The sequence below is a fragment of the Mustelus asterias genome, chromosome 25 (assembly GCF_964213995.1).
Source record: "Mustelus asterias chromosome 25, sMusAst1.hap1.1, whole genome shotgun sequence".
Lineage (NCBI taxonomy): Eukaryota > Metazoa > Chordata > Chondrichthyes > Carcharhiniformes > Triakidae > Mustelus > Mustelus asterias.
In genome coordinates, this window is record NC_135825.1 from 31,014,360 (window position 1) to 31,033,792 (window position 19,433).

At 41.7% G+C, this 19,433-nt stretch overlaps 1 protein-coding gene across 1 annotated transcript in view; it reads right to left on the minus strand.

The window, feature by feature from the left end:
* Positions 1-235: 235 nt before the first annotated feature.
* LOC144511882 (peptidase inhibitor 16-like) overlaps positions 236-19,433 on the minus strand; it is a 28,327-nt gene continuing 9,129 nt past the window's right edge. The window contains exons 2-7 of the mRNA XM_078242311.1: positions 10,549-10,767; positions 8,539-8,648; positions 7,784-7,872; positions 4,140-4,206; positions 3,631-3,887; positions 236-1,739 (exon numbers count right to left, since the gene is read on the minus strand). Of these exons, the coding sequence (XP_078098437.1) occupies positions 1,642-1,739; positions 3,631-3,887; positions 4,140-4,206; positions 7,784-7,872; positions 8,539-8,648; positions 10,549-10,767 (840 nt within the window). The 3' untranslated portion in view covers positions 236-1,641. The remainder of the gene's footprint in view (positions 1,740-3,630; positions 3,888-4,139; positions 4,207-7,783; positions 7,873-8,538; positions 8,649-10,548; positions 10,768-19,433) is intronic.

The following is a 19,433-nucleotide window of genomic DNA, read 5'->3' on the forward strand; positions in this document are numbered from 1 at the left end:
ACAGCCAATAGTTAGTGTATCAACTTGCCAATGACAGCTGGTAAGAATGGGAGATAATCCTGGTCAGCCATGTTTGATGCGGAGTGGCGGCACTCAAACTATAAGCCTCTGGCAACAGGCGAGCAACCTTTTCTAGGAACAAAAGTTCACTATGGGAACAGATCAAAGTCTGCCTTGTACACCACGAGGCGTGGGAAGAGAAACAACAACCTGGGCCCCAAGTTCTGGAATTCCTTCTCTAAAATTCTCTGCCTTGCGACATCTCTTTCCTCCAGTAAAACACTTCAACAAAGGTGTCTCTTCGACTAAGTTTTTGGCCATTGGTTTCATATTGCCTTTTGTGTCTTGGTGTCAAAATTTGTTCCATAATGCTCCTGTGAGGCACCTTGGGACATGTTAGTATGTTAAAGGCACCAGATAAATACCAGTTGCTGTTGTAATAATTTATTTAAGCAACCCGTTTTGCCTAAGAAAGAATGAAATATAGAGCAGAGGAGCACATGGATATTTTCAGTCATTTGCTGCCCAGCTGGTTAAAGTCTTCTGGGGCTGAGCATTGCTCAGCTGACCAAAGTGTCGGTCCTCATAAGCACAAAAGTAAATTACCCAATGGTAAATGATGGAATGGACGCTTCATCGCCAATGTTGCCTGTAACACTGAACCAATTCATGTAATAATAATAGCAACTTTCAGGTTGAAGACGTAATCCACCAAAGAGTTTAGCTGCTCTATCATTAGGTTCACCCTTCAATGGATTAGCTATTTGCTACCTCGTCATTAAGCATCCATTTGTAACATGCTGTTTGATCCTTCTCTGTAAGTAAATTAATAAGGCCTTCAGAGGCTTTAATGAGAAATAAATCTATGTTTAAAAAGTTCACTCCCTTTGGATGGCACAATGGTTAGCACTGTTGCCTCCCAGCACCAGGGACCTGGATTCAATTCCTGGCTTGGGTCACTGTCTGTGTGGAGTTTGCACGTTCTCCCCGTGTCTGCATAGGTTTCCTCCGCCTGCTCTGGTTTCCTCCCACAGTCCAAAGATGTGCGGGTTAGGTGCATTGGCTATGCTAAATTGCCCCTTCGTGTCCTGGGATGGTCGGTTAGAGGGATTAGCAAGGTAAATGTGTGGGGTTATGGGGAGAGGACCTAGGTGGGATTGTTGTTGGTGCAGGCTCAATAGGCTGGATGGCCTCCTTCTGCATTATAGGGATTCAATGATGATTCTATGATTAGTGTTTTGGGTGAAGAAACAGCCTGGGAAACAAAATGGTGGCTTCACTTTATCTCATGACCTTCCATCAGATTTGACACTCACCTCAGCTGTTGCAATTAAACAAATGAGAGGAAGACAAATTTCCCTCAGTTTCTTACCACAAATCAACAAATTTGTTTTCTGAGCAGCAATGGTAGCATGAACATTAAATTATAATCTGAGAATTTTCAGGCAAATTTTTAACGATCCAACAATATTCAAGGTAAATAAAACGTTCTGGAAATCAGCCGCCTTCCTTTTTTTTCAAAATTCGATTTGGAAGTTTTTATAACTGGTCTATTTACAATCAATGTGCTTACACTGATAGGTTGAAGATATTACATCGAGGAAGCCGAAGGGAATCTTATTGAGAGAATCATCATGATCTCTAACTTGATGCAGAATACAAAACCAATAACATGATGAATGTCAGAACAGTACTGGAGGGGAGTCCTAAACTTCCATTAGCCTTAGCTGCTTCATCACCTGTTGAAAAATAAAATGAAAGTTGTAAGTTCCTGAAGTTTTAAGCTTAGAAATAGTAAAATGATTTCTTACAATCCAAGCTGAACTAGTATAGTTTTCTTTTGCCACAAATGTACAACACTGTTGGATAAACTGTCACTCCCTAACTCATCAATGCAGGAAGCTCTCTGCCTGATAATCACAAAGTGCCTGGCCTGTATTATCTTGTGTTAAGCTGGTCTATTTTGGTCTCCCTTTGCAACTTTCATTTATTTTGTCATTTTAAGTAAGTTTTCCTGGACTTTGTAAAGCTCATAGCAGGCAGTATATATAGAATGACAGAATGGTTACAGTGCAGGTGGAGGCCATTTGGCCCATCGTGTCTGCACTGCCAGTATCAACAGCAAAGTCCAGAGTGCAAGATTCATAAAACCATCAAAGAATTGCACGTTTGGTGTTTGAAAAATAATCACTAAATTGTGGGGTTGCCAAGTAACAAGGTCCACATAGTGACCAACTCAATTTAGGTTTGATAGGCAAACGTTTTCTGCACTGTTTATTTTTACACAATGTTCCGTTAATTTTGCTGGTGCTTAGAAGCAGAGTGTTAGGGGTAGAAGAGCCAACCAGGAACAGAATTGCAGACACACAGAGAGACTCCAGAGATCAAAAGTGAAATTTTAAAAAGCCAGTGGAAAATTAGGTGGGAAGTATGATGGGCGGCTGATCTGCTATTGCCCTTTCTACTGACCACAAGAGTTGCAAGTTCCACTCATTGTCACTTACTTTACACAGAATACAGAACTGTGAATATGATTAATGACTGCAACACAGTATCTAGCAATTACAGAATCATAGGATCCCTACAGCACAGAAGGAGGCCATTTGACTCATTGAGTCTGCACCGACCACAATCCCACCCAGGCCCTATTTCCCCTAGCTAGTTCCATTTAGCATAGCCAATCCACCGAACCCGCACACCTTTGGACTGTGGGAGGAAACCGGAGCACCTGGAGGAAACCCACGCAGACACAGGGAGAACATGCAAACTCCACACAGACAGTGACCCAAGCCAGGAATCGAATCCAGGTCCCTGGCGCTGTGAGGCAGCAGTGCTAACCACTGTGCCACCGTGCCGTCCCTGTGCTGAATTCCCACCTTAGACAGTGCTTCTTTGAGTAACTGGTGAAAATTAGGGTGAGAATGGTAAGTTCCTTATTTTATAAAGGCTGAGATAAGATTACATGATTGTGGTCAGTGTGGTTTAGTGCAATTAGATAATTGATTGATATTTCCACAAATGTTTAAGAGCTTGTGGGAATTCGAGAGTGAGAAACTAAGGCAGTGTGTATGTGAGGGAGAAGGGAAAGAGATTAGAAAGAAGACCTTTTGTAGGCAGAAGAGGAATAAAAAAGAAACAAAAAATAATGCTTAAACAAACAAGCTTAGAATAATTATAAAATACAGGCAAGGAAATGAATGCCTTAAGAAATTTCTTGCTATGTTAAGAAACTCTCATCTTTGAACATATTGATAAAACACAGGTATTTGAGTTCTGATACTGATTACTCAGTCTGTATTCACATTGTTTCTTTCTCTGTCCAAATAAAATTGAAATTTGCTTTAAAAACGATTTACTGTTTTATTTTTATTCGAAATTTCCCAAGATGGGGTATTGCTGGGGCCAAGGAATTTGAAGATGAAAAAGTGAATTATTAAATAAACATTTAATTTTGCTTTGCTTATTTTGAGCAGCTGGCAAGTGAGGGGGAGACTCGACATTTATTCAGGTGAATAAAAGCAGGCAATTGGCAGGACACACTAGCAATCTGGGAGAAGTCAAATGAGTGAGGAGAAGCATGGTACAATTAAAGAAATTGGCATCTTCATTAGATAAAGGACAATTTCTTACTTTCTATCTCTGATTCCAGCTTGTGGTCTGTTCCCTGAGTCAGTTTTGACTTCATCTGAGGATCCAATTTTGGCGTTGGTTTTGACGTTGTCTCTGGTTCCATTTTTGGTTCAGGTTTTGTTTTCAGCTCTATGTATGCCTCTTGTTCTGTTTCTGGCTCTGTGGTTGGCTCCAGTTTTGTCTCTGGCTCTGTCATCGGTTCCAGTTTAGTCTCTGGCTCTATTGGCTCCAGTTTTGTCTCTGGCTCTGCGATTGGCTCCTGTTTGGTCTCTGGCTCTATTGGTTCCAGTTTTGTCTCTGGCTCTATTGGTTCCAGTTTTGTCTCTGGCTCTGCGATTGGCTCCTGTTTGGTCTCTGGCTCTATTGGTTCCAGTTTTGTCTCTGGCTCTATTGGTTCCAGTTTTGTCTCTGGCTCTGCGATTGGTTCCTGTTTGGTCTCTGGCTCTATTGGTTCCAGTTTTGTCTCTGGCTCTGCGATTGGCTCCTGTTTGGTCTCTGGCTCTATTGGTTCCTGTTTGGTCTCTGGCTCTGCGGTTGGCTCTAGTTTTGGCTCTTCCTCAGGCTCGAGCTCAGAAGCTATAAAATAAATTAAAAGAGCTATGTATAAGTTGATGTTAAACCATTATCTTGTGTGTCTTTTCATGCACTTATTAGAGCTTTTACTTGTAAAGTTTTTGTCCCTGCAAAGAACTGAATGTCACGGTAGGTGTGTGTTCCTGCAATTCCCATCAAGACAACATTTGACTGTGCATTATATAGAGGATTGCTCGCAAACTTGAAATCAGTGGTGGTCAATGACCAATTAATCCAGTGACTGGGAGCCATGCTTGCCAAAAAGGAAGTTGGTGTTGGTTTTCAGTGGCAAGTAATCATTGTTCCACATCATTAGTGAAAGAGTTCCTCAGAAAAACTACCTCAGCCAAACTTCATATGCTTCATCAACGACCTTGTCAAATAGAATCAGGACTGGAGTTGCTCCCTGATGATCCACAATGTTCCACTTCATTTGCAACTCCTCCAATCATGAAACAACGTATGCCAACCTACACAGAACTTGAGTGACATCTAGGTTTTGATGAACAAGAGCCAAGTATTCACCATTTCGAACTATAGAAAGACCAGCCATTGTCTCCAGAATTTCAACTAAATCACCTTCATCTAGTCCCCTTTCTTCAGCATCTTGGGGTCATCATTAACAGTGAGCAGTGGTTAGCCTCACAGTGCTGCCTCACAGCGCCAGGGACTTGGGTTTGATTCCCGGCTTGGGTCAATATCTGTGTGGAGTTTGCACGTTCTCCCCGTGTCTGCGTGGGTTTCCTCTGGGTGCTCCAGTTTCCTCCCACAGCCCAAAGATGTGCGAGTTAGGCCATGCTAAATTTCCCCTTGGTGTCCTGGGATGCATAGGTTAGAGGGATTAGCGGAGTAAATATGTGGGATTACGGGGATAGGGCCTGGGTGGGATTGTTGTCAGTGCAGACTAGATGGGTCAAATGGCCTCCTCCTGCACATTAGGGATTCTATAAAATTAACCAATTATAACTGCATCAGTTATATTTAACAATGTGGCAACAACAGCAGAACAGAGTCTGGGTATTCCAATCATCTCCAGACTCCTCAAATCCTATCTTGCATCTGTGAGGCTTAGGCAAGGAGTGAATAGATGCAATGGTATCAAGAAATAGGACATCATCCAAAAATGTAGCAGCTCATTTGATTGTTATCTCTGCCATTGCACTCAATACCCACCTAATCCACCACTGTACTGTAAGTGCAGTATGTTTTATCTGCAGGAAACACTGCACTCTCTCTCCCCTACAGACACCAAGAATGACAAGGGCAGTAATGACATGGAAACAACATCATCTCCAGGAGTTCAAAGAGAAGGCCCACTTCCATCTTTCTTCTTCTCAGTAAATATGGATTTGCCATCATCATCCAATCATGTACAAATAAAGAAATCTATTGAATTTTGAAGCTGGCAGAAAGTCTTTAATATTTCTTTTAATCCCATACCTGATTGTCCTTGAGGAGATAGTGAGGCGTTGCCTTCTTAAACCACTGCAGCCCATGTGATGAAGGTATGTGTGGTGATGGTACTCTCAGTCCTAATCAGTGTGGAGCTCCAGAATTTTGACCCAGTAATGATGAATAATGATGATATATTTCCAAGTCTGGATGGTGCGTGACTTGGAGGGAAACCTAGAGTTAATGGTGTTTTCATGTGCCTGTTGCCCTGGTCATTCTTAGGAAGTTACTATAGAGCATTGTTTTGATGATACAGCAGCCATGGTATGTCAGTGGTGGAAAGAGTGAAGGTTTAAGGTGGTGGATGTGGCATCAGTCAAGTGAGTTGCTTTGTCCTGGATGGTGTTGAGGTTGAATGTTTTTGAATCTTCCCTCATCCAGGAAACTGGAGGGAGTATTCCATCACACCCCTGACTTCTGTTTATTATGCTGGAAAGGCTTTGGGGAATCAGGAGGTAAGTCATTTGCCATAGAAAGCCGAATCACTGACCTGCTTTTGCTGTTATAGTGTCTAATTGACTGATTCAGTGAAGTTAGTGGTCAATGGTGATCCTCAGGAAGTTGATGGTGGGGATTCAGCAATGGTAATACCATTAAATACCAAAGGGAGATGGTTGGAATCTCTTTTTTTGGGGGTGAACATTGTCAGGAATTTGAGTACAAATGTTACTTCGCACATCCAAGGCCAAGCTTGAATGTCATCCAGACTTTGCTGCATGCGGACACAGGCTGCTTCATTATCTGAGGAATTGCAAATAGAACATGTGGTGGCATGGCCCCTTTAAGAGGTGATCCTTTGCAGGCCATGTGACCAAGCAAAACCAATGGAGCACAAGTGCATGAACCTGGGCCTATCAGGAGTCAGGCCTAGCAGTCTTGAGGCTGGAGAGGTTCACTTAGAGTTAAGACATTGTTAGGAGTAGACCTATATTGGTTGTGCTGTTGACTTTGTGTGTATGGTTCTTCTTGTTAATAAATGTGGACTTGCCATCATTTTAGTTATTTGCCACATTGAATCACCTCAAGTTATTACAGAACACTACAATGATCAGTGAAAGTCCCAACTTCTGACCTTACAATCGAGGTAAGATCTTTGATGTAGTCAGGTTGATGAATTCACCTCATGTGTATTTTGTTGATTGTTGAGGAAATTGGAACTATTATAAGTGGGAACAGAGGAATCAATTTTAACCCATGGCAGGATCAATATGTGGGGGGCCTCAGGGATGTGATGCATCCAGAAGCCATCATGAAGGAAGCAATGTCTGGCCAATTTCAATAGACAGATCTCATTTTTATATCTGTTTCGTGCCCAGTACCAACAGGAATGACACCAGGGTCGTAGACAGGGCCGAAACCTGGAATATGAGCCAGACACTGACAGGACCCATGTTCCAGCATGAAATAGATATAAATGGAGGGGTTGCCAAGCAGATGCTGACTATATTAGCGGGGGATAGAGGCAGGGCTCGAGTTGCGGAAGCTCAAGTATCCAGGGGAACACAGCTGCATCACTTCCAAGTAAAATAGAGTTCTTATATGGGACAGATGTTAGACTTGGCCCCTTGCAGGACTCCTGAATGCCAAAGTTAAAAATGCTGTTGCTGCGCCGATGATGTTAAGTCCCTGTCAGTCAGCAGAGGAAAACCTGGCTGAGTTTAAAGTCAGTGAATGTAAAATTTCCAGGAACACTCCCTTGACTGCTCCTGAAATTGCAGGATGAATAGGGGATATAATTCATAATATTCTTCAGTGAGGCAGTAAAGAATAACACCCAGGGAAACAACCGAGAATGTCATGAGAGCAAAGTGGTAGCAGGATTTACTGTCTCAGAAACAAGGCCAGACTGTAGAAAATAACTTGGCTTCTGGTTCTAGCTCAAGGTCAGACTGTAAATCGGTGGACCTTCATTTTTGTTGTATCTTCAGTGCTGGTCCAAGATTCTGATAAAGACCCAGAAATAATTCCAATAAAACTGAAATAGATGGAAAATCGTGGGACGTACGTATCCCTGTTTTCCTGAAACACGATCATGGTGGGTAAGGTTTTCTGTCAGACAAGTGGTTTTATAGAATTTAGCCTTGGATCTAACTAACTTAAACACTGAATTATACATGTGGATACTCACTACAAAGACTATCAATGCACTTGGTTCCATCTGGGCATTCACTGCAGGGAGTTCCTTTCTTATATGGATGTTGTCCCAATACGTTACCTCTAGAAATAGAAATAATGTTTGAGTGGGCTCATAAATTCCTGGGTAAACATGCTACGCAAAAAGAAACCTGACTTTTACCACTTCAGGGTTGTGAGACACCAGATACAGTCACCTTACAGAAGTACTGAAGTAGAGGGCAGCATGGTGGCAGAGTGGTTAGCACTCCTGTCTCACAGCTCCAGGCACCCAAGTTCAATTCCAGCCTTGGGTGACCGTGTGAGTTTGAACATTCGCCCTGTGTCCATGTGGGTTTCCTCCAGGTGCTCCGGTTTCCTCCCATAGTCCAAAGGTGTGCAGGTTAAGTGGATTGGTGCTAAATTGCCCCTTAGTGTCCCAAGATGTGTAGGTTAGATGGATTAGCCATGGTAAATGTGAGGGGTTACTGGGATGGGGCTGGGGAGAGGGCCTGGGTAAGATACTCTGTCAGAGAGTTGGTGCAGACCCGATGGGCTGAATGGCCACTTCTGCACTGTAGTAATTCTATGGATTCTACTTCCAGTTACAGTGTTAACACAATATGTAAAAAAAAACTGCAGTATCATAGAATGAGTTTACCTTGCAGAATATAACTGTAACCATGCGAAAATAACATTCATATGTCAGATTTTAACTTGGAAGGACTGGGAACAGCCATCTATAGAGATTTCAATAAAATTTGTACTTACGGAGGTAAATAGTTGCAGACTAGAAGAGACAAGTTTTTATAAATCAGGCCCTTCACTTCTTCACAAAGGTGAGTACCACAGCCCACTTTGTCAGTATTTGCCCAGATGAGCTGCAAGCATCGTATAATCACAGGTTTAAAATAAATGTGAGTTTGAAAAGTTATAAGGCATCAAACATCAAATGCAATTATTAACAATAAACTTGAAATTGTAAAATTAAGTGATCAAAATTAAGATGTTTTCCTCCCCCAATGTGGGTACAGCCACAATAATTTGCTGATCACTCGTGGTATATTGCCCCAGATTTGATAACAGTTCCCATCACTACCGAGTCGCACTATGACATACCTTGTCATAATGAACATATGGTCATCTTTGGGGGGCACAGTCAAGAGATGTTTATGAGATGTTTTGTAAATTGGCCAAAGGATCTTTTTTTTTTGCCTTTCTGACGACTGGTTGCGAAAGGGCAATTGGTAAGATTCGCAATGAGGGAAATCAGGCCATCAAACCATGATAGCTGGTCTTTACCAAGCCTTCATTCTTGTATGCTGGTAAATATTTATATATCTTTATTACATTTTCTTTACACTTTTCTACCGGATTCCTCTCCTCTCTTAAGGGTGCTGAGTTATATGGGTATGGTTCCATGGACACCTGCAGAATAGAATCATAGAATTCCTACAGTGCAGAAGGAGACCATTCGTCCCATTGAGTCTGCACTGACCCTTGAAGCGAGCATCTCACCACACCACCCCATCCTGTCCGTGTAAACCTGTGCGTTTACCATGGCTAATGCCTCTAACCTACACATCATGGGTTAGGTAATGTGTAAGGGGCAATTTAGCATAGCCAATTCACCCAATCTGCACATCTTTGGATGTTGGGAGGAAACCGGAGCACCTGGAGGAAACCCACGCAGACACGGGGGAAGAAGTGCAAACTCACACTGACAGTCGCCCAAAGTCAAAATTGAACACGAGTCCCTGGTGCTGTGAGACAGCAGTGCCAACCACTGTGTCACCCAAAGTAAACTGATACTGTTCCAATGTGGCCATTCCTCATATGTACTCCATGCACAGAGTATCAGCAGATTACTCGCCATGTAGGGGGATCACATTCAATAATCATCGACTGATATTCAAATTGGAATTGTTGGATATCAATCAGAAATAGACCTTTCCTCAGCCAGGTTGATAATAGCAGGTATAACACCAAAAAATATAATTTAGCACAGTCCCACCGATTGGCTCAGTGGCTGACCAGGCAGTGTCTTTACTCGTTATACAGTGAGTTGGTGATTAGTAAATGAGATTTTTTTCTGGTACTGAGCTCTCAGTCAATTTACTTGGATTTCATGTGTGAATTTATGTTTGTGGAGATGCCGGCGTTGGACTGGGGTAAACACAGTAAGAAGTTTCACAACACCAGGTTAAAGTCCAACAGGTTTATTTGGTAGCAAAAGCCACACAAGCTTTCGGAGCTCCAAGCCCCTTCTTCAGGTGAGTTCCCACTCACCTGAAGAAGGGGCTTGGAGCTCCGAAAGCTTGTGTGGCTTTTGCTACCAAATAAACCTGTTGGACTTTAACCTGGTGTTGTTAAACTTCTTACTGAATTTATGTTTACCCATTTTGGTCAGTGACCAACCAACTAGTCAATTTATCCTGTATATTATCAGGGGTTCTAGGGAGATTACATTAAGGAGCAACATAGACAGAGAGAAACTAAATAAAATAGTGAGAAGTAACTATATAAACTAAAGGGAATAGAAAAAGATTAATTTTGAAATGATTCATTTTTGAGACCTATGACATATCCAAAGGTTTAAAATTCCATGTTCCTAATTTTGCAGTTTCTTATTATTCACATATTGCTGTTCACATTATACCTAAATTTGGTTCGAGCAATCTTAAGAAGCACCTTTGTTACAATGGAAAGCATTAAATATACCCTGTAACCAAATCCGTAAAGGAGATCTATTAATACAGATAATTGAATTAAAAGTCTTACCTGCGTGTAGTGACCACACATCATTTTTGGCGTACAATCCATAGTCTCATATGTATAATCTGTAAATTCTAAGTACCATTTCTCCACTGCTTGTTTCAGATCGATTGGACTAGTAATCATGTATAAATTTTCTCCAGTATTTCCTCTCTCATTATTGTGTTCCCAGACACATTCCTGTGCAAATGCAGCAGCCATTTTTGCCAGGTCTTTGTCCCAATTCTAAAAATGAATGAATTTATTGATGAACAAGCATGTATCAATGAGTTCCCACAAAATATTGACTCAATTGGTTGTAAATTGTCCACTCAAGTTCAGAGTTAAATAAAATTCAGATTTGCCCCATCGGAATGGAAAAGTCCCAGTGATGGCTCCCTCATTGGGAGGAGATAAATGCATTGGCACAAATTTGTCATCAAAACTTGCGAAATCAGAGCAAGGAATAGATAATACAGGACCCATGTGGAACAATGTTCATTCAATAGATACGCGGCATAATCAGTTGTAAATTATAATGTTGGATAATGTGGTAATCCATGTATTTTTGGCAACACCTGGTGTCAACTAAGACATTTCTAATTTGTCATTGGGTCATGGGTAGAAAGTGCACGTTACTTCTGGTCCCTGTATGGTACATGAAACACAGTAAGGAGTCTAACAACACCAGGTTAAAGTCCAACATTTGGTAGCAAACGCCACTAGCTTTCGGAGCGCTGCTCCTTCGTCAGGTGAGTGGAAGATCTGCTCATAAACAGCAAACAGGGCATATAAAGACACAAACTCAATTTACAGAATACTGAATAAATTATGAGTTTGTGTCTTTATATGCCCTGTTTGCTGTTTATGAGCAGATCTTCCACTCACCTGACGAAGGAGCAGCGTTCCGAAAGCTAGTGGCGTTTGCTACCAAATAAACCTGTTGGACTTTAACCTGGTGTTCATAGAAACCCTACAGTACAGAAAGAGGCCATTCGGCCCATCGAGTCTGCACCGACCACAATCCCACCCAGGCCCTACCCCCATATCCCTACATATTTACCCACTAATTCCTCTAACCTACACATCTCAGAACACTAAGGGCAATTTTTTTTTAGCATAGCCAATCAACCTAACCCGCACATCTTTGGACTGTGGGAGGAAACCGGAGCACCTGGAGGAAACCCACGCAGACACGAGGAGAATGTGCAAACTCCACACAGACAGTGACCCAAGCCGGGAATTGAACCCAGGTCCCTGGAGCTGTGGAGCAGCAGTGCTAACCACTGTGCTACCGTGCCGCCCGTGGTAAGGTGTTGTGAGACTCCTCACTGTGTTTACCCCAGTCCAATGCCGGCATCTCCACATCATGGTACATGAAACAGCATTCCGGAGAACCGAACATTTTGTATATTTTGTGAAACAAAAGGCTGCTTCTGCTTACTGACAATTCCGTTGAGTATACACATTAGGAGGGTCAAGAAACTGATAAAGAGAAAATAGAATGTGAAAGCAAACCAGCAAGAAACATAAAAATGGACTGTAAAAGTTTCTATCGTTGACTACAAAGGAAACAATTAGCAAAGACAAAGTAGAGACAGAAACAGAATTTATAATGGAGAGAATATGGAATTGGCCAAGAAACTAAACAAGATTGTGTCTGTCTTCACAGAAGACACAAAAAAGCCTCCAAGAATGGCAGAAAATTATGGACTGCTAATGGACTTTAAATTCAGCTCATAAATCTGGGAAGGCAATGGCATAGTGATATTGTTACTGGCCTAGTAATCCAGCCACCCAGGGTAATGCTCTGGGGACCTGGGTTCGAATCCCAATATGATAGATGTTGAAATTTGAACTCAATAAAAAAAGTGTTGAAAACCCATTTGGTTCACTAATGTCCTTTAGAGAAGGGAGATCTGTCATTCTTTCTTGGTTTGGTCTACATGTGACTTTTAACTGCCCTCTGAAATGACCAAGAAAACACCTCAACAATTAGGGATGGGCAAGAAATGATGATGCCCACATATGATGAACAAATTTTTTAAAAAAAGAAACATAGTGGTTAGCACCAGGGACCCGGGTTCAATTCTGGCCTTGGGTAATTGTCTTTGTGGAGTTTGCACATTCTTCCCGTAGATTTCCCCCCGGTGCTCCGGTATCCTCCCACACTTCAAAGATATGTGGGTTAGGTTGATTGGCCATGCTAAATTGACCCTTAGTATTGGGGAATTAGCAGGGTAAATATGTGGGGTTACGGGGATAGGGCCTGGGTGGGATTATTGTGGTGTAGGCTCAATGGGCTGAATGATCTTCTTCTGCATTGTAGGGATTCTAGTCTCAGTAATGGTGACCACAAAATTATCATTGATTATCATAAAACCCATATGGTTCACTGATGTCCCTTAGGGAAGGAAATCTTCCATCCTTGCCTGGTCTGGCTTACATGTAATTCCAGACTCTCAGCAATGTGGTTGACTCTTAAATGTCCTCTGAAATGGCAACGGAAATCACAAGGGCAAGTCAAGATGAGCAATAAATGCTCGTCTTGCCAACAACACCCAAATCCCATAATAGAATAAAGAAAAAAAAGTGGCTGGCAAGAATCACACCTGTCGTATTGTGCACAGTTTTAGTTTCTTAAGCTGAGGAGGGATACACTTGCCATAGAGGGATTGCAATAACAGTTCGTCAGACAGATCCCTGGGATGACGGGATTGTCCTCTGAGCAGAGATTGAGGAGACTGGGCTTGTATTCTCTATAGTTTAGAAGAATTAGAGGTGATCTAATTAAAGCAAACAAAATTCTTACAAAGCCCGAATGTGTAGATGCAGGAAGGATGTTCTCCTGACTGGGGTAGCTGGGGCAGGGGAGTTGATCTAGAACCAGGGTACAATACAAAGTCTCGCCATAAGAAGTAGTACTAAGATGAGGAAGAATTTCTTCACTCACAGGGTGATCAATGTTTGGAATTCTTTATTGCAGAGGGCTATGAAGGCTCAATTATTGAGCATATTCAAGACAGAGATTATTTCTAGATATTAAAGATATCAAGGGATAGTGTGTGAAGGTGGCATTGAGGTAGAAGATCAACCATAATGTAGTTGAATGATGGAGCATGTTTGAGGGACCGATTGGCCTACTCCTGCTCCTATTTCCTCTGATCTGAAGTAAAAGATGGATACAATTCCCACTCGTGCTGTTGTCTGGGACTCCAGCACACAAATAAGAGTTCTAAAATAAAGTTACAAGCTCATAAAATGACTCATGGATGAGAGTGACATAGAGAGACAGAACCAACAGCCAAGGAAGTACTTTTGAAGTGTAGAAAGCTGGCAACAAATTTGCAAACAACAATGTCTTGCAAACAATAAATGATCAGATAATTGGTTTTTTAATGTATGAGGCAGAACACAAGGGAAACTGCACTATTTGTTTTCAAATAGTACCCTCCCTATTTTTTAACACCTTCCAGAGAGGGCAGAAAGGGTCTTGGTTTCATATCTCATCAGAAAGACAATGCCTCAGACAGCCCAGTACCGAAAGCAGTCTACGTTATGCAGTCAAGTCCCTGGAATGATCTTCACAACCTCTTCTGACAAAATGGAAAGAGTATTGGCACTAATCTTGGGCTGATACATGATGCATAATGTCAGATATCACATCATCACAAAGAAAAATTAGTTTTGGCAGAAACCTTTTTTACAATTTTTCTAATTATTTTTCTGACCATATCCAAGAGATGTGGAGTTGGACAGATTATTGCAGACACCATTGGGGAGGGCGGGGGGAGATTTTTCCCGTCCCACCTGCCACGGGAATCCTAGCAGGTGGGGGGAGGGCGGTACCATGCAAAGGTCTGTTGACCTTGAGCAGGATTTTCCGGTTTTGAGATGAGCGTAGCTGGAAAATTCCACCCATGGTTTAGCTATACACTGCTGGATCTGACTCAACCATGTAAAACAATATAAAACCTTGCCCTGGTCTGCCACCACTACTCATTATTCTAGGATTATTCTGTGATGCATACATAACCATTGGATTATTTTCTCCACTACAAACTGTCTTCTAAAACTCCTTCCCTTTATCCTCTCCACTCTCACATACAAGCCCGAGGAGCTCAAGGACTTCACTGTCACAAAGATCAAGACAATCCGAACATCAGCCTCTGCCACTTCCCTTGCTTGCCCGAGCCCACCAACTTCCTCTAAAAATTCCCCCAATCCTAGTTCTGATCTCACACTGAAGACTAGTTTCTCTCCTCCCTCTCCTCATGCTCCTTTTGATTGTTTGTAAGATTTTGAGAATTTTACTCATTTTTGAATCTGTAACATCTATGGATTTTATTCTGTAGCCACAGTTTAAAATTAAATGGATCAGTTTTGACTTTTTGTTCGGCAATTAACAGTGAAGGTAATTGGGGAAACGGGAAAAGCAGTTGTTTGTGTAGAAGGAAAATTGTTTTATGACGGAGCTCATTTGAATCTTAAGCTGAAGCTGTCTTAATGGCCAAAATATGATTAGGTGTTTTTAAATCAGTTTAAAGGAATATTTAAGGCATTGTGAACATAGAATGACACCTAGGCGGGATTTTGCAGCCGTGTTTGCCCCAAAACCGGAAAATCCCGCCCGAGGTCAACGGACCTTTGCATGGTCCCCCTGCCAGCTACGATTCTCATGGCGGGCGGGACAGGAACATCCCCCCCCCCCCCCCCGCAACATTTATGTTTAAACAAACCATGCATTACTTTAATTAATCTGTACCAGAGAGAAAACCTTTATTCTCCGATTATTATAAGAAGTGATCTTAACTGTTGATTTTAATAGCTTTAGTGTGGAACTTGGGCTCAGATATGTGGAACAAGAAAATGTGATTTTAATTATGGCTTCTCTGTATCTGGAAGGAAATATACATTTTCTTGTGATGGAAGGCACATTTCTGGAGTTTATGACCGACGAGGCAGGGCCTGTTGCAAAGGTGAGGTGATTGGCATCCTGTAGCCAATAGGAAGAGTGAATTTGGACTATCTCCAGGAAAGGAAGGAGAAGTGGGAGACAGGGAGGTAAAAGTTGAGACATCTGAATTCTCCTTGGCACAGTGATACCATGACTTCTGGAGTATGACCCTTCTGGACACCGTTCAACATTACTTCAAAGAGAAAGAAGAGGAACATTGTGCTGACAACACCAAGAGTTTTTGGGGTCTTGAGGCATGAGAAACTTCTGTTGTCTTCACTGCTTGACATTAAGTATATGTAAAACCTTGCTTAATAAATTGTATTTGGTTCATGAATACTAATTATTTGTAGCTTGTTGCTCAAACAAAACTGAGAACCTTCGTGTTAGAAATTAAAAATTCTGACCTTGGAGTTTGTTTTAATTAATTAATCTCTCTGGTGACTGTCTGAGGCAGAGCCATACTGCGCAAACTTGGTGTTATTTTTGATGCCGAGATGAGCTTTCAGCCACAAATCCATGTCATCAGTAAGATCACCTATTTCCACCTCCACAACACTTCCTGACTCAGCCCCCTCCCACAGCTCATCTGCTGCTGAAATCCTTATCCATAGCTTTGTTAGTTCTAAACTTGACTGTTCAACACATTTTATCCAGCCTCCCACATACTACCCACAATAACCTTGAAGTCTCCAAAACACTGAGGCCCATGTCCTCAACTGCATCAAATGTAGTTCGCCCATCACCTCTATGCTTGCTGACCTGCATAGGCTTCCAGATAAGCAATGCCTCAGCTTTAGAGTTCTCATCTTTGTTTTTAAATCCCTCCAAGGTCTTGTCCTTCATACCTTTCTGATCTGAGGAGGATACTCCATAAGCCTTTGTGGCTGACAAGAGTCAAAGGCTTTTGTGAGATCTCAAACGGCCATGTACAGTAGTTGGTGGTGCTCCTTGCACTTTTCTTGAATTTGTCACACAGTGAAGATTGTGTCTGTGATAGCTCTCAGTAGGTGAAAACTATACTGTGACACGTTGACCACTAGGAGGAGGTGACTGAAGAAGATCTTTCTGATGATCATAGAAATGATAGAATCCCTATAGTGCAGAAGAAGGCCATTCAGCCCATCGAATCTGCACCGACAACAATCCCACCCCAGGCCCTATCTCCACAACCCCACACATTTATCCTGCTAATCCCTCTAACCTACACATCCCAGGACACTAAGGGGCAATTTAGCATGGCCAATCAACCTAACCCATACATCTTTGGAATGTGGGAGGAAATCCATGCAGACACGAGGAGAATGTTTAAGCTCCACACAGGCAGTGACCCAAGCTGGGAATCGAACCCAGGTCCCTGAAGCTGTGAGGCAGCAGTGCTAATCACTGTGCCACCCATATGATCTTCCCTTTGACGGAGAGTAGGAAACCTCCTCTGTACTTACTGCAATTAGACTAGTCTCCTTTTTCCAATATAGTCATGATCACAGCATTTCAGAGATCCCCGGCATTCACTCTCTCGTAAGTAAGGGATATGCGGTTGTGCAGCCATGGCAGGAATAGATCTTCAGAATTTCAGCAGGGATTCATCATCTCCAGAGGCTTTGTTCTTTTTCAGCTGTTGAATTACTTTTTAAACTTCGCTCAAGATCAGGGTAGTGCCAGGACTGAGCTGGATGTGGTACTGAGGAATGGAGTTGCGGATGTTGACAGAGTCTGGGTTGAGTACTTCTTCAAAATGTTCACTCCAGTAAGCATTGACTCCCTTCCAGTCCTTGATGAGCTCTCCTCCATGTTTGACATTCAGTAAAGTGGGTTCTTAAGTGCCTGCGGCAAAGATGGTCATGATAACACTCTAGAAACCATGCATGTCTTTGGTGTCTGTGAGTTGTTATATCCCCCACATTCTTTCTATCCAACATTTGTTTTTTATGTGACACTGCTCTCTGCTATCTGCCACCACTGCCATCGACTGCCTGTAGGACTTTTGCTTTTCTTAGGAGGTGTGGTGAAGATTCTAGCCTGTGAAAGTTTTTCACTTTGTTCGGGACCCGGACCAGAACCCAAGTTACATTAGGAAGCCAGGCTAGACCCCAACAATTTGTTTCTTGACATAAATGTGGGGATAGGATATTTCTTTCCAGGGGTGCTTCCATTACCAAATTAGGGATATTTTGTAGTGAAACAAATTTTATTTAATAACAGTTTAAATTTAACTCTAACAAATGAAGCAGCTTAACCATAAACAGTTGAACAATATTTAAAAATGAAAGGAAGCAATGTTACTTTCTAGTTTATGACTTCCAGTTCCAAATAAGCCCCATTCATGCATAGATCAAAACCACTTTCAAATAAATACAGTTAGCATACCCAGGCATATTTGTTATAAATTGTACTAACAGTCTGAAAGCTTTTATGGAGAGATTTTGTGTTTCAGAGTAGCTTGCAGAAGCCTGTCTTCAAACAGCTTCCAGCTAAAACCCCAACTCTAACTACGAAAGCTTCTTTCTCTCTGCTGCAGACCAGGCTCTGCTCATTAACCACATTATCACATGACCCTGTCAATCAACTTCCCAGGGAATCTTTTGTGCAAATAAAAGTCCATTAGCTCTATCAAAGTTACAAACTCATAACTAAAATGAGTACTAACTTGCTTTTACAACCCTTGAGCTAAGTGTTTACCAGACACACTGACTGCCTATAGAATAAAGCTGAAAATTGAAAAATTCTACAGAAACATAACCCCAACACATATTTATCTAACCAAACGACCTACTATTATCATACCTCTCCCTTAAAAAAAAATGAACAATATAAAAATATGTCTTAATTTTTCTAAAGCATCTAGTTTTTTCACATTATTAGTACTCAATAAGGTATAAATCTTATTACATATCGGTATGCAAACGTAAACAGTAGTGTAGTCCAGTTTAGTCTTTCTTTTCCAACATTGAACGTTCCAACTTTTTATGTGAAGTATCTGCAATCACATCCTCTCTTTCTACCACATGTATAATCTTCAAATTAAATGGTTGTAACAATAAGCTCCATCTAAACAGTCTTGCATTTTCATCTTTAATCTACCCCAGAAACTTCAATGGATTATGTTTAGTGTAAACAATTGTCTCTGATGTATTGCTGATAACATAAATGTTAAAATGATGCAATGCCAATAAGTTCACAAGATATAGGAGCAGAATTAGGCCATTCGGCCCATCGAGTCCACTCCGTCATTTGATCATGGCTGGTATGCTCCTCATCCCCATTTTCCTGCCTTCTCCCATAACCCTTCAACCCATTACCAATTAAAAATCTATCTAACTCCTCCTTAAATTTACTCACTGTTCCAGCATCCACCGCACTATGGGGTAGCGAATTCCACAACCCTTTGGGAGAAGTAATTTCTCCTCAACTGTCTTTTAAATTTACTATCCCTTATCCCAAGATTATGACCTCCCCTCCTAGATGTCAAATACCAAACTCAATGTCTCCTTCTCGATGGTCAAATACTTCTTTTGATTAATATTTAGCTTTTTGGAAAAACAACCAATTTTTCTATCCTTTTGCCCACCTTTTTCCCAGAGTCATAGGGTCAATTACTCCGGAGCATAGGTTGAGAGTGAGAGGGGGAAAGTTTAAAAGAGATGTAGGGGGCATGTTTTTCACACAGAGGGTGGTGAATGCCTGGAACATGCTACTGGAGGAGATGGTGGAAACAGATTCTATAATAACATTCAAAAGGCATCTGGATAGATACATGAATAGGCAGGGAATAGAGAGATATGGACCACATGGAGGCAAGAAAATATTAGATTTGAGAGGCATCTGTGTTGGCACAGACTTGGTGGGCCGAAGGGCCTGTTCCTGTGCTGTACTGTTCTTTGGTGCTGCACTGTTACAAGAAGATAGAACAATGTCCAGAGCCCTTGCATCAATGGCCACCTCGAATTACTTG